Genomic DNA, 13,004 nt, shown 5'->3' with positions numbered 1-13,004 from the left:
TTCCTGTGCAGCCAAGTTGAAAAGCATCTTGTACACAGTTAAGGTTTGATTTGTCAAAAATACCTTTGCCAGTCGATCGTCGGGTACCAAATGAGCTTTGGCAAACGTGCAAAACCTGGACCAGTAGTCAACCCTCAGCTCTGAAGTCGAATGAAATGGCGAAAAATTTGGCGTATTTAGGTGAGTTACCGTTGATGCCATCCCTTCCGTCGATCTTTCATTCGAGAGAGGCTTCCCCAGAATTGCCATCATCGTCTCCATTTGTTCTTGGTGTCGACGTTCTTGTTTTTCAAGTTCTTGAACTTCGCGTTGACGGTCTTGGGCTTTAAGTTGACGTTGCATCCATCAGTTCGAAGGAGTAAACACGGTGTTTCCACTACTCGCGTTAACCGGACATACAACGTCGGTGGTCCTTGCTATGCACTGTATTACGGACCACGGCGTGACAAAGACCCACGATGGGTTCCCGCCAGCGGATGATGAAGTGTCCGGTCGTGCCGATACGCGCGACACTGTCACCCCTGAGACTAACGTCAGTTCTGACAGTATTCGTACACCTGCGGCGCAGGAGTTGTCACACGGGGAGAGTTTACCCCGGCGCTCGAAACGGCGTCCGAAGCGTCCCAAATATTATGGTTATTAGTGTCATTTTGCGATGTTTCATAACCCCATATTGGCGGGAAGGTGTTGTGTAATTATATCATGATATGTCCTAAAGTTGACCTAACAAAACGGCGCTATAGATTCGCCGTGCAATCAGCGTGTCTGGCAATGCGACTAACACCTGTGGATTTACTGCGCACCTAGGTATGTAATAATTGCGTTCCTGGCGTTAATTGCGTGTTTGCTTTGGCTATAAAACCTGCGCACCTTTTTGTACCAATACACTTGAACTGTTTGTGACTGAAGAATACAACAGTATGTATGGCAGCAACAGTGGCACCATAGAATTTCTTATATAACCTACCATTGGAAATATTTGACTGCCTTAAAAAACAATACCACAATTTCGTAGAAGTAACGTCTGATGCGAACAATTGGTCTGTGTCAAAACTGACAGATGGACAACCTCCGGCCTGTTGCGGCATTAATCTGTCCCGCAGCGTTTTTAAATGCTATCGTAACTGTGTTGTCCGATAGGTGCTATTCTTTTACGTTGCAAAACGAGGAGATAATTTGCTTAAAAAGGTTTACCAAGATTACAAACCGCAAAGAGAACGGAATGGTTAGTGGAAAATTTGAACAGCCAACTGAGGCCATGCAGAGTTTGGGTTTAGGCCATGGCGAGTGAAAGGTTGATGAATCCTGCTGTATTGTGTCAGTTTGTGCTAAAACAACTCCTTTAGCAAGACGACATAGGCGACAATCTGTAAACTAACAAAGAGCATTGTGAACTCATTGTTGTTGTGCGCGATTAAAGGAGACGCTTATACCCAACATTTTCCCAGTAATTTTACGTTTACTTGAGTCGATTACAAAGGTTTAAACTTCTCGCTAATAGACCCAACAATCACATTGAGAAGTTATAGGAAGACGCCAATAAGTACAGGGCAACCGAAGCATTTGATGCAACATTACCACAGATCTATGAGATGCGGTAATACTTAAACAAGTCAAAGTGAGCATTGCCAACCACAGAGGTTTCATAAAAATCATACACCTTGTTCAGGAGTCTAATGCCGAATGTCAGACTTGTAGAAAGGCGGAACTAATGAATGTATAGGACCTTGGTGGACATTGCCTCTTTGAGATAGTTTCATGTAACTTAATCGCAGTTCTGTAGTTTTGGGTTTTCTATAGCATGGTAATACATTGTGTATAGTCACAGGGGGTGTAAGATAACAAAATTATGAAAACTGCTTGGAAACTTGTGGTGCTTTTTACCGCGTTAACAATTACTTTCACGACTTCCTACTACTTGTTCCTAACCTCTTGTAAGACAAAAACAGCAGAACGCAGCCTTGCACCCCCACAGAGGTCACCAGGTCGCACAGAAGCAGTGATTTTGCTCACACAGAAACGCTCCGGATCCAGTGTTGTTGGGGAGATTTTCAATCAACGAACTGACGTGTCATATTTCTACGAACCCCTGCTGCCGTTCCCCGAGGCCCCGTGCGAATTGTTGCTCGAAGATCGACTGCAAGTGCTTCAAAAAATCGTTAATTGTCGTTTCGACTTAGAGGATCACTATGTGCGGGGGTTTAACGCCAGCAAAATCACCCACGACCGTGCACGGTATGAAAGCCGGTAATGTTTTTTTTTTATTGAGTGCAGACGGGGCTACTGTTTTGACCTAATAGGCCTCGTCAGTGCAGCTATATTGAAACTTACAACGATCTTGTCCCCTAAATAGCTGACAAGACTTTCACTTTTTTTTTTGATTGGTATTTGGAATATTACTAATGGTCATTAGGTTTACAGGCTACGCAGCTCTGGCATTGCAGCCTATGGAGTAGCCAACCATGCGATTGCATGAAACACCGCTGCGTTGTAACTAACAACAATTCCCATGTCAGGTGTATGGAAAAAAAGATATGCTTTACCGGTGGAGGAAAATACAGTCAGTTTCTCGGCAGAGACGCGGAACTGTGCAAACCCGTCAGAAACGGCTTCAACCAATGTCCGAGCCCCATAAACCTCCTTGGGTTGTCAAAACACTGTCGCCAAGGTCTTATTCGTGCAATGAAGGTAATGCTATCAACTTGCTTTTGATATTGATAAACCAATGTATGAGCAATGACTGATTTGTTGAATTATCAAAACTCTGGGATGTAATAACTAACTTATTTGTTTCACCAAGTGCCTCGCTTTTCTATAGTCTAGCTGTTTTACATTTAAATGTCTGGTGTGCAAACGCTTCACATTGACTTTTCATTTTTCTTTTGTATTTTAAACGGCAAGTGAACTACACAACATATACCTGTTAAAGGCAGTAACTACAACTCCATGGAGAGTGATATTTACAATATTATTTTGTCAATGGCAAACTTCATTTCGCTTTGTTTTAAAACGCAGGTGATCTACCTGTGCAAGTTAGAATGGCTTGTGCCTCTGCTTTCCAACAGAACGGTCAACGTGAAGATTGTTCATCTTGTACGAGACCCACGAGCCACAATCAATTCTAGAATAAGAAAGAAGCAATCCAACAACAGAATATCAGCCATTAGGTAGCAGACATCTTTATTGAAATCAGGGCTGAAATGTGTTGACGGCATTATATAACTACAGGCACATGGTTTTAGCGATATGGGAAGTGTTTGTCAATATGTTTGTTTTAAACGGAATTGGACATTTCCAAGTAGATTTGCCTTGGGAAAAAGAGGAGTTTTGCTTTGTTCAAGGCTTATTTCAACTTAAATTTGTGAAAAAAACAAGCGCTATTTTTCCTATTTATTTTTGTTTAGATATCACACAAACATGCTGTGCCCAAAGCTGACAGAAAACATCATTTTCGCCGAAAACGTGGTGAGGGTGGGGCCCCTTATGCACCAATACATGAGAGTAAGACACGAGGACTTCGCCATGAATCCGCTTGAAACCACCCAAGCATTGTATGACTTTATCGGAATTAACATGAACCGAAATATCAAAAAGTGGCTTTTCGATGCCTTTTCGTCGAATAATAGCGACAAACTCTCAATTAACGACTCCCAAGGAACAAAACGTAACCCTTCCGCTGTGGTGTCGGATTGGAGACAGAGTTTAAGTTGGGAAGAAGTGACCGAAATTCAAAAATCCTGTTCCGGGGCCTTGGATATGCTTGGTTACCGAATATTCGGAAACCAGAAGGACATGCAAGCCGTTAAAACCATTCCATCATTTACTTTCGAAAACTAATATTGGGAACGGTTGGGAACGTAATTCTTATTAAGTCGGAGGCAGCAAATGAAGAAATGGTTCCCAGATGTTGTATTCATTCTCCACAATTTCTTTTTTTGAAGTTATTATGAGATAATATCGATTCGTACCTATTTATACTATTATATGCTCAACGACTTCTTCAATATTTATTGTTAAATAGACTTTAGTGCAGCATAAAGCAACTTTACACAATCTTTACTAGAGAAGATAAAGCAAATGAAGTCCGTTGTGCTTACATACATAAACAATAAAAACGTGGGAAGCGTCGTAATTTCCATTACTAATTTTTTACTAAAAAGCTTTTGGTCCCGAAACATACAGCTCAATATTCACGGTTGTCATTTCACTAGACTTTGTGGAGCAAGCGTTTTTAGTCGCAAGACGATGATGTGACTTTTCAGATCCGAATTTAATCAAGGTTGGAAACCGGACTAACCGGATGTCACACTGACGATATTGCAGATGGTAGAAAATAGAATGTGCATTTTGGAACGGCTTTTAATGCATTTTCGACGATCACACCGCCGAAGAATTGGCGAAATTTCCATCAGTTAGCAGCAAAGATTCATTTGTTAAAACACAAATAGCAGCGAGCCGCAAAATCACTTTTGATTAGTGTTGTACAAACGCAAAAACTAGTTTTATTTCTGACTGCTCCATTTGAAGCTATTAATACCGCTGAAGAAAACCATTTCTTTTGATGCTTTGCAGCGGTCACGCATTTACAACATCGTTATGGGTAATCCAGGACGGGTTAATTAAAAACATTAATGTTTGTTTTATCTAAAAAAAAAAGATTTCTTGTTATGTTTTAATAACATTATCCCTGACACGTTACACATAACAAATACGCTTTGAAATATCCGTGTTTTAAGACATCACAAACAAAACCCAGAAATTGCACAAATTAAAAATAAACTGCATTGAAACGCCCAACCGTAGGATATTGTACGCCACAATGGTACTGTTGTACCGCGCAGTTCCCATTGTCAAACAACTGAACAAAACATTGTAAACAGTTCACTAAACTGTGTGACGTTGGTAGCCGACGTGGGAAATTAACAGATGACTCAAAATTGCAAAAAAACGCGTTTTATACCCACAAGACATCATACCATAAGATAACGGTTTTATGCTTCCAACGCTGAAACCGACACAGGCGTTTGTATTGTAACTTGCTCGTTAACTTGTCTCCTGATAGTAAATGTGGTCTACGTTTCCATACAACCACAATCTCATTCCGGCAGTTCGTATGTGAACGACGGGTTGTCCTCAAGGTTGCGCATCACATTCTCGTTCTCAAAAACACGGTATCCCAACATGTTAAGAGCTGTGTGACAAGATTTTTGGATCTCCAACACCTCATTCCAGCTTAAACTCTGCCTCCAATCCGACACCACGACAGCAGGGTTGCGTTTTGTTCCTTGGGAATCTTTGATTGATAGTTTGTCGTCATTTTCTGATGATAGTGCATCTGAAAGCCATTCTTTGATACTTGGGTGAATGTTAATGCCCATGTAGTCGTACACGGCTTGTGTACTTTCAAGCGGTTTCATGGCGAAATCTTCGTGCCTCACTCGCAAATACTGGTCACTCAAGGGCCCATTTCTCATTACCCTTTCAGCAAAAATGATGTTTTCCTCTAGTTTCGGGCATATGACATTTGCCAGATGCCTGAAAAATGAAAGACAAAATGTGTAAACAAAATAACAAGGTTGTAACCGCGGCATTTGTTGTATGGTTAAGGGTAAAAGCCTTATATAATGGCGTATTTGTAAAGAACAAGCCAGTTGGAGATATTTCAAGCATAATGAAATAAATGTGGAAAACATAAGGGTTCAGGTTTTTTATAAATCCAACGCAAAAAGTTGACTGGTTACGTCACAACACAACAACTGTTGTCAGTCAACACTTAGAATAGCTTTCTATTCAAAACCATGCACTATAGGCTGGAAAATAAACATGTATGGCGGCAAGGTTCGACACAAGTCCGTGTTACGCCCACATGTGTGTGTACTTTCAAATCGATAATTAACCACAGCGAATTTTCAACGGTGCGGTCATAACTCTTTAAGTTCATTCACTGGCGGGTTCAATTCGGGCTTCAAATATTGATTTTGTCTCGGACGTGCATCAATGTTGTGTGGGCCAGATCGTAACTCTGCCGTGTCAACAATTCACGGAACAAAATTGCAAAAGTGAAGTGTAAGCAAAGCATTATTTTAACACACCTATCAAATGCAATTTTACATTCCGAATGCAGAAATACTAAATGCATTTCGCGGTAAAACTGATCAAACGCTGCAACATGAGTCCTATCATATTCAAATTTGCAATGTTGTTATGGGCAAAATAATTCGGTTACATGACTAACTCAAAAAACTTAATAGTAATTTAGCTGGAAAACCAGCACAAAAATAGTAAAATAAATAATTTGGCAATCACGAAACAAATCTTTGTTACCTAATGGCTGGAATTCTGTTGTTGGATTTGTTGCTTCTTATTCTAGAATTGATTGTGGCTCGCGGGTCTCGTACAAGATGAACAACCTTCACGTTGACCGTTCTGTTGGAAAGCAGAGGCACAAGCCATTCTAACTTGCACAGGTAGATCACCTGCGTTTGAAAACAACGCAAAATTACGTTTGTTCATTGAACCTTCAACACTGGTTTTGCTAAATATCAATAACAGCACGTGATGGTGACTGTGATGCGTCAATTGATAAACTACAATAAAATAACCGTTGAATGTTGTGATGTAATTGTGCGGTAGTGATTTTATAGTGCTGTTTGACACCCATACGTTTTTGCCTGTGTGTTTGTGCACTTGAATTGCCACAAAGAAGTTACGTTGGCAAATGATTAACTCCAGGTCTTGCGGCCGTCGTTACGACCAAATTCCATTTTGGCATTTCTGTTTTATAGTCGGCTTATAGGGTTGTAAATAGGTTTACTGCTATTTTTGTTGACATAACCCTGAAGAAGTCTCGCCGGATGGCAGACGAAACGTTGGTTTCCAATAAACACTTTAGAAACTAAGTGCCAGAAGAGCAATTCTGATTAATTAATAAGTAAATAGGTTGTTTGTCCGCTGGATACACTGCAATAATCAGTACTGTAAAAAATATGTTTGGTTGAGGGTGGAATGCTGGTGATTCCTAACCCAAATGACAAATGTATGTCATCATATTTACACGTTTATAATATTTTTTCCCGAACTCCTGAACGTCATAAAGTTTAAGAAACCCTGAATTCTAGACATCAAAAAAACAAGTAAACACATTTTAGCCCTTTATTGAGATGGTCACAATGTAAAAAACCTTGCAAGGCGGTATGTTTTCCACCAGCAGGGCCGGTAGTACAAAATCTCGGTGGAGAACTTTTTTATTCTATCTGTTAAACTGCAGGCACCTTTTTATTAACAGAACGATATAAAAAAACTTCGGCAATGCTTAAAACTATATTTATTGAAACAAAACAATTACTTTGCAAAATAGTTCAATCTATTCAAAACGCTCTAAATTTCGTCGATTGAAAATTTATACGTGGCCCACTTTGGAACCATTGGTATGTCCTTGTTAGTGGTCACGCGTTTATAAATATCCACCATCATGGACTCGAGCTGAGCCACCGCTGTTCAAATGAAACTCAAAGTGCGTCATTTACCTTCATGGCACGTAGTAGACTCTGGCGACAGTGCTGTGACAGCTTCGGCATGTTTATCGGGCTTGGACATTGATGAATGCCATCCTTGGTGAGTTTACAAAGTCCCGCATCTCTTCCGAGGAACTGACTGTATTTTTTGCCACCAGAGAAGCATATCTTTTTTTCCAAGCACCTGACAATTTGAACAATTTCAACAGGTTTGATTAGCAGCAAGTAACCCACAACTTTAGGTAACGTTATAACAGCGTTTTTGTTGCATCAACATTCCTGTTTATATGCCACTATCTTAATGCAGATAGTCAAAATATACATTTGCCAAAATAACAAGCCGGTGGCCTGTATTGCTCCATATATACAGTTGTAACTCTGCGGTAGTTTATACCCAGTATGGTATCCAACGGATAGTCGTCGAGGCTACAACAAACAGTTAAACCGGCAAGACTGTACTCATTTACCAGCTACACTGATGAGGCTGGATAGGTTAAAACAATATGCACTGTCTGCAGCTCACGGATTATCGATAAATTTTACATATCTTGTTCTCGGCTATTATATAAAGAGGTTGATTATGTGTTGAGCTCAACCTCCATATCAGCTGCACCAAAGAATAGCCACCCATGTGTCCCTTTTATAGATAATATCTTGTGACTTTGAGTGTGATTATATGATTTGAACATTCGGTCCTTCGTTGTTTTGTTGTCAGGAAAATATTACCTTATGACCAAGGCAAATTTTACCCTCACCTGTGAATATGGTCCATTTTTTTATGGCAACGACGTTAAGTGCAACTTATTTTTAAAAATATCTTTATTTTATTGATGTCTTTGCTCCAACTATCTTAAATGCTGGCTTGTTTCTTAGAAATAATATTATTTTTGTGCTCTCCGTGTTTGGGATACATTTTTGGGTAGAAGTTGTTGTTTTTTGGTAAAATTGAATATTTGTCATATACGTACCGTGCATGTTTATCAGTGCATTTGCTGACGTTGAAACCCCGCACATAGTGATCCTCCAAGTCGAAACGACAGTTAACGATCTTCTGAAGCACTTGCAGTCGATCTTCGAGCAACAATTCGCACGGGGCCTCGGGGAACGGCAGCAGGGGCTCGTAGAAATATGACACGTCAGTTCGTTGATTGAAAATCTCCCCAACAACACTGGATCCGGAGCGTTTCTGTGTGAGCAAAATCACTGCTTCTGTGCGACCTGGTGACCTCTGTGGAGGTGCAAGGCTGCGTTCTGCTGTTTTTGTCTTACAAGAGGTTAGGAACAAGTAGTATGAAGTCGTGAAAGTAATTGTTAACGCGGTGAAAAGCACCACAAGTTTCCAAGCAGTTCTCATAATTTTGTTATCTTACACCCCCTGTGGCTATACACAACGTATTACCATGCTATAGAAAACCCAAAACTACAGAATTGCGATTAAGTTACATGAAACTATATCAAAGAGGCAATGTCCACCAAGGTCCTATACATTCACTAGTTCCGCCTTTCTACAAGTCTGACATGCGGCATTCTTCTCCTAAACAAGGTGCTTCTGCTTCTGTGCTACCTGGTGACCTCTGTGGGGTTGCGTTTGCGTTCTGCTGTTTTTGTCTTACAAGAGGTTAGGAACAAGTAGTATGAAGTCGTGGAAATAATTGTCAGAGTCGTGAGCAGTAATGCCCCCAATACGAATGCACAAGTCATGTTGTTGTTGATATGCATGTCCTACAGTCTACACCCATCAAACAAATTGCTACCTGGTCCAAAATAAGAACAAAGAATTTCAAATTTTCTTCCATTACCTAGTCCAAAAACTTTACTGCCATGAACGACTTTAAGACTTCAATCTAACATACAGCGAAATTTAAGCACCCGCGCTGTCACCTCTGCTGGAATCAACTGACGCATTCTTCCAGACCCAAACCTTCCTCAAACCCTCACGTCTGTCACGCACGCTTTACCACTGGGGGCACACATAAAAAAACACCAATCTATTTCGGATGAACCAATTGCTAAATGCCTTTACCTGACATCGATCTAGCATTTATTGATGGTAATATAGTGTTTATTGATGGTACATTATGCACTGAAACCTCGGCAAGCACGTCACGTGTTTTGTCAATCAGTATCAACTATTTGATTGGACGTCATCGACTTATGGTTAGAGAATATTGTCTTTTTTGTAAGATATGTCTCTATTTTGTTGGACAACATCTCAGAAAATATTATTGTCTTAGTTTCTGTTCATCTTTTCTTTTGTCTTGGCTTCAATGTAAACAAACTTTTTTCATTTTATCTCATTTAAGTCGTTCTCAAAACTTTTTAGTTACGTGAGTTAGAATTTCGTGGTAGGAATTGTGCCGCCCATAATTTCGATACAGCTTGGCAAAGGTTTCTTTGTTTTTGGTGACGCATGGACATAAAACGGTAAGGATTGTTACCACTCTTTAGTTATTTAGACTATAGTTCGAGGCTACCTTTGTTGTGAATCCCATATTTGCCTTAAATCGCATGAATGAAAATGTTTTTTTTTGTTTATTTTGCGTAAAAAATGGCTTCGGCACTAACATTCACCCGCTCGCTTGGACAAACAACACAGACACACAAAACAGTTGTCCTACAAACAAAAAATGCACTATATAAAATGAAACAAAAACAATTGGAATCAGTGGCACATGATTTGCTACCACTGTGTAACGCACGAGTTCACATTTTCCTTGGAGTTACGCACTGGAAACCGCTTGTCTTCGGCCTATGCTTTGCCTTATCACCGGGGGACTCCCCGCCCTTGTTATTTTTTCTTTGTTCCTCTCGGTGGCGCACTTTATGACGTGAGTCAAGCCACAAAGGGAAAGAGCAACAAGTTGTAAAACAAAACTTGCGCCCAGTCCAACTCCTTGGACGGCCCCGGCTGTAAATGCAGCCATTGCCACGACGGCCGCACCGGACAGAGCTGAAATGTATAATGTATACGCACTGAAAATAATGTATACAGTGCATGTAAATAATAGCAAGGAGGTAAAAACGGTTGATTACAATTAGTATGATTGTATTTGAATAAAAGTCTTTGTTTGTCGGTAGTTACGAATCCAACTCAAATAAACCACTTTTAGAATAGGAAAGGCACTATCAGCGATAGTTACACTAATGATAAACCCAGCTGTGTTCATTGAAACCTCTACTTTATAGGTCCAACAACTTAGCTTCGACTTTCCTATTCAAAAATAGTAATACCCAAGTTTTTGCATCGTTTTTAATTCATGACAATAGTCCGCCACCAGCTTACAATACCGCCAGCAGCTTTTCCTCCAATGTTAAAAGATTGGAGTGAAAAGAGGGTTTGTAGACGTTCTGGTCACGAATATAACACACATACGTAATTGACCGACCCGACAGAATATTGGCGTGCAACATCACGTGCAGATGTTTGCTGCAACATCGTCGCATTGCGATGTCGAGACTGTGCTTTTCTTCAATTTCCTGCACCTCCTCAACGCACTTCCAAATATCCTGCACAGCGCAGATGAGAGAAACGGCGGCTGCCACCAATGAGGCAAGTGCGCAGCATAGAAGTGGTGCAAGACCTGTCAATGAAACAAGTGTCACAACGAGGTTTAAAAATCTTTACATAGTTAGATTTTCCTAGACTCAAACATTTCGAATGCACTTCCTCCAGAATACAGAACTTGTTGCCTCAAAGCGGAAATTGCACAAGAAATTGAAATGTGAAAACTAGAGCTGTGCAGAATACCATACAAGTAAAATGAACAAAATCTTTAGTTTTGTTGCAACGTGCAACACACATGGCGCTGTATATCTGGTCCCCTACAGACAATCAAAGCCTTTTCTTGTACCGTTAGTGAAGGCCCGTAGCACATCAAATTTACTGGAAAGCAAGCATTGATTAACTGACAAGTGTTCCCGAATTAGCGCTGGTCAGTTATGTAAAAACATGCAATGTTTCAAAAAAAACACCTATTAAAATATCGACAGATGTGTTCACAGCAGCACTGGTAACAGCTGTCCAAATTGTATAGTTAGAATGACCGAAAATTTTCACCTCAGCATAAATATTTTTTTTTGTGTAACGATTATTGTAAGCTCGCTTACATATTGTGAAGTTAATAAACATTGTCTCCCAAAATGTTTCCAGTGTTTTTTAATACGATGTTTATGGGTAGTAAATATTTGCGCACGTAAACCATGGTGATAATGGGTATAGCCCATAACTTCAACATTTACTTCGATGTGTTGACTCTAGTTGGAGCGTTGATAAGGAAACTTTGCGACAACGTGCAGGCAATACAGACAAGCATGGATACCAGTTTGATTGATGATCTCGAAGAGGGTTGTGTTCCCAAATATAGAACCATCTGCCCCCGTTTTGTGTGCTTGTAGATGTGTCAATGAGCAAGGGGTATACAATTCAAACAGTGATGCTGTGTGGAATTTTTGTTGTGCACCATCTATCGCGTGTCAAACATATGTGTGCCCTTTTTCAGGGTGGTGTCTTACAAAGTTTTATTTGAAGTTGTTGGATCTAAAACAACAGCAGACACTTTCTATCATTCTATTGGTGAAAACGAGCTCATGTTTTAGACCTCTTCCGTGCACTGCGTTGTACATCCATGTGTTAGTGTGTAATTATACGTAGTTAGGTAAATGTGTGCTACCTATAGATTTGCCAGGAAATGAATTGCGAATCACCTTCGCGCAACCTTCCGTCGTACCCTCCTTCAATGTAACTTTCAAACAAACCGATGTGGACCGAAACGCTTGCGTTGAAGTTTTCAGGGCTCTGGGTCACAGAACGCAAAAATCTTTCGGCGTCCAATCTGCAACAAAGTATGGTTTCGAACTTCGCAGTAAATTACTTCCCAAATGTACCTAAAATCGTCAACAACACGCTTACGTGCATGTCCAGCACCAATCAACATCCAGTCGTAGATTTTCAATTTGGGCCCATGACAAACTACATTACAAAGTTTTTATTTCAAATATCAACTTCACTCACCTCGTAATTCTTCCAACGAAAAACTCGGGTAAAGCGAACGCTGTGAGGGTCGAAACAAACTGCAACAACGATGAAGCAACCAGACCAACCTTGACTTGCAAATTGGCCATGAGTTTAGGGCACTTCATTTGCAAAAGGAAACGCTTATTTTCCTATAATTTTGCCAACATCCTCGAAGAAGTACTAAGTTACAATTGCTAACTGCAAAAGCAATTTACAGTTTAAAAACTAAGCGAAGTGAAGACTTTACCCTCACACGAGTAGCTGTTATGTTCCAGGAACGTTACTTATCTCCTGCAGACAGGCCCTTTGCTCCCAAAGCCCGGCCGCGCATCATAATCACTGATAAGCAAGTATTGATTAGCTGACAAGCACATTGTCGGCAATTCTGCCCAAAGGAAAACACCTGCATATTTTCATGTTGGAATATCAAAATACCATTTTCACCTCGGCTGTTTTGTTTGTATTTGTATATTGCA

At 40.3% G+C, this 13,004-nt stretch overlaps 2 protein-coding genes across 2 annotated transcripts; one reads left to right on the top strand and one right to left on the bottom strand.

Moving 5' to 3' along the window:
• The first annotated feature begins 1,849 nt into the window (after positions 1 to 1,849).
• On the top strand, positions 1,850 to 3,837 carry LOC145894785 (carbohydrate sulfotransferase 1-like). Its single transcript, XM_082983431.1, has 4 exons — positions 1,850 to 2,235; positions 2,517 to 2,688; positions 3,016 to 3,167; positions 3,405 to 3,837. Exons 1-4 carry the CDS (start codon positions 1,850 to 1,852, stop codon positions 3,835 to 3,837), a joined length of 1,143 nt encoding a protein of 380 aa, XP_082839557.1.
• Positions 3,838 to 5,096: 1,259 nt separating this feature from the next.
• Positions 5,097 to 12,635, bottom strand: LOC145894783 (carbohydrate sulfotransferase 1-like). The gene is made up of 7 exons (XM_082983430.1): positions 12,526 to 12,635; positions 12,219 to 12,346; positions 10,803 to 11,095; positions 8,483 to 8,778; positions 7,527 to 7,698; positions 6,325 to 6,476; positions 5,097 to 5,535 (listed from the first exon to the last, which is right to left on the bottom strand). The coding sequence occupies exons 1-7, from the start codon at positions 12,633 to 12,635 to the stop codon at positions 5,097 to 5,099; spliced, it is 1,590 nt and encodes a 529-aa protein (XP_082839556.1).
• Between the last annotated feature and the right edge of the window lie 369 nt (positions 12,636 to 13,004).

Source organism: Ascidia mentula, chromosome 3 (assembly GCF_947561715.1).
Source record: "Ascidia mentula chromosome 3, kaAscMent1.1, whole genome shotgun sequence".
Classification (NCBI taxonomy): Eukaryota; Metazoa; Chordata; class Ascidiacea; order Phlebobranchia; family Ascidiidae; genus Ascidia; species Ascidia mentula.
This window is presented reverse-complemented; position numbering and strand designations above follow the sequence as displayed.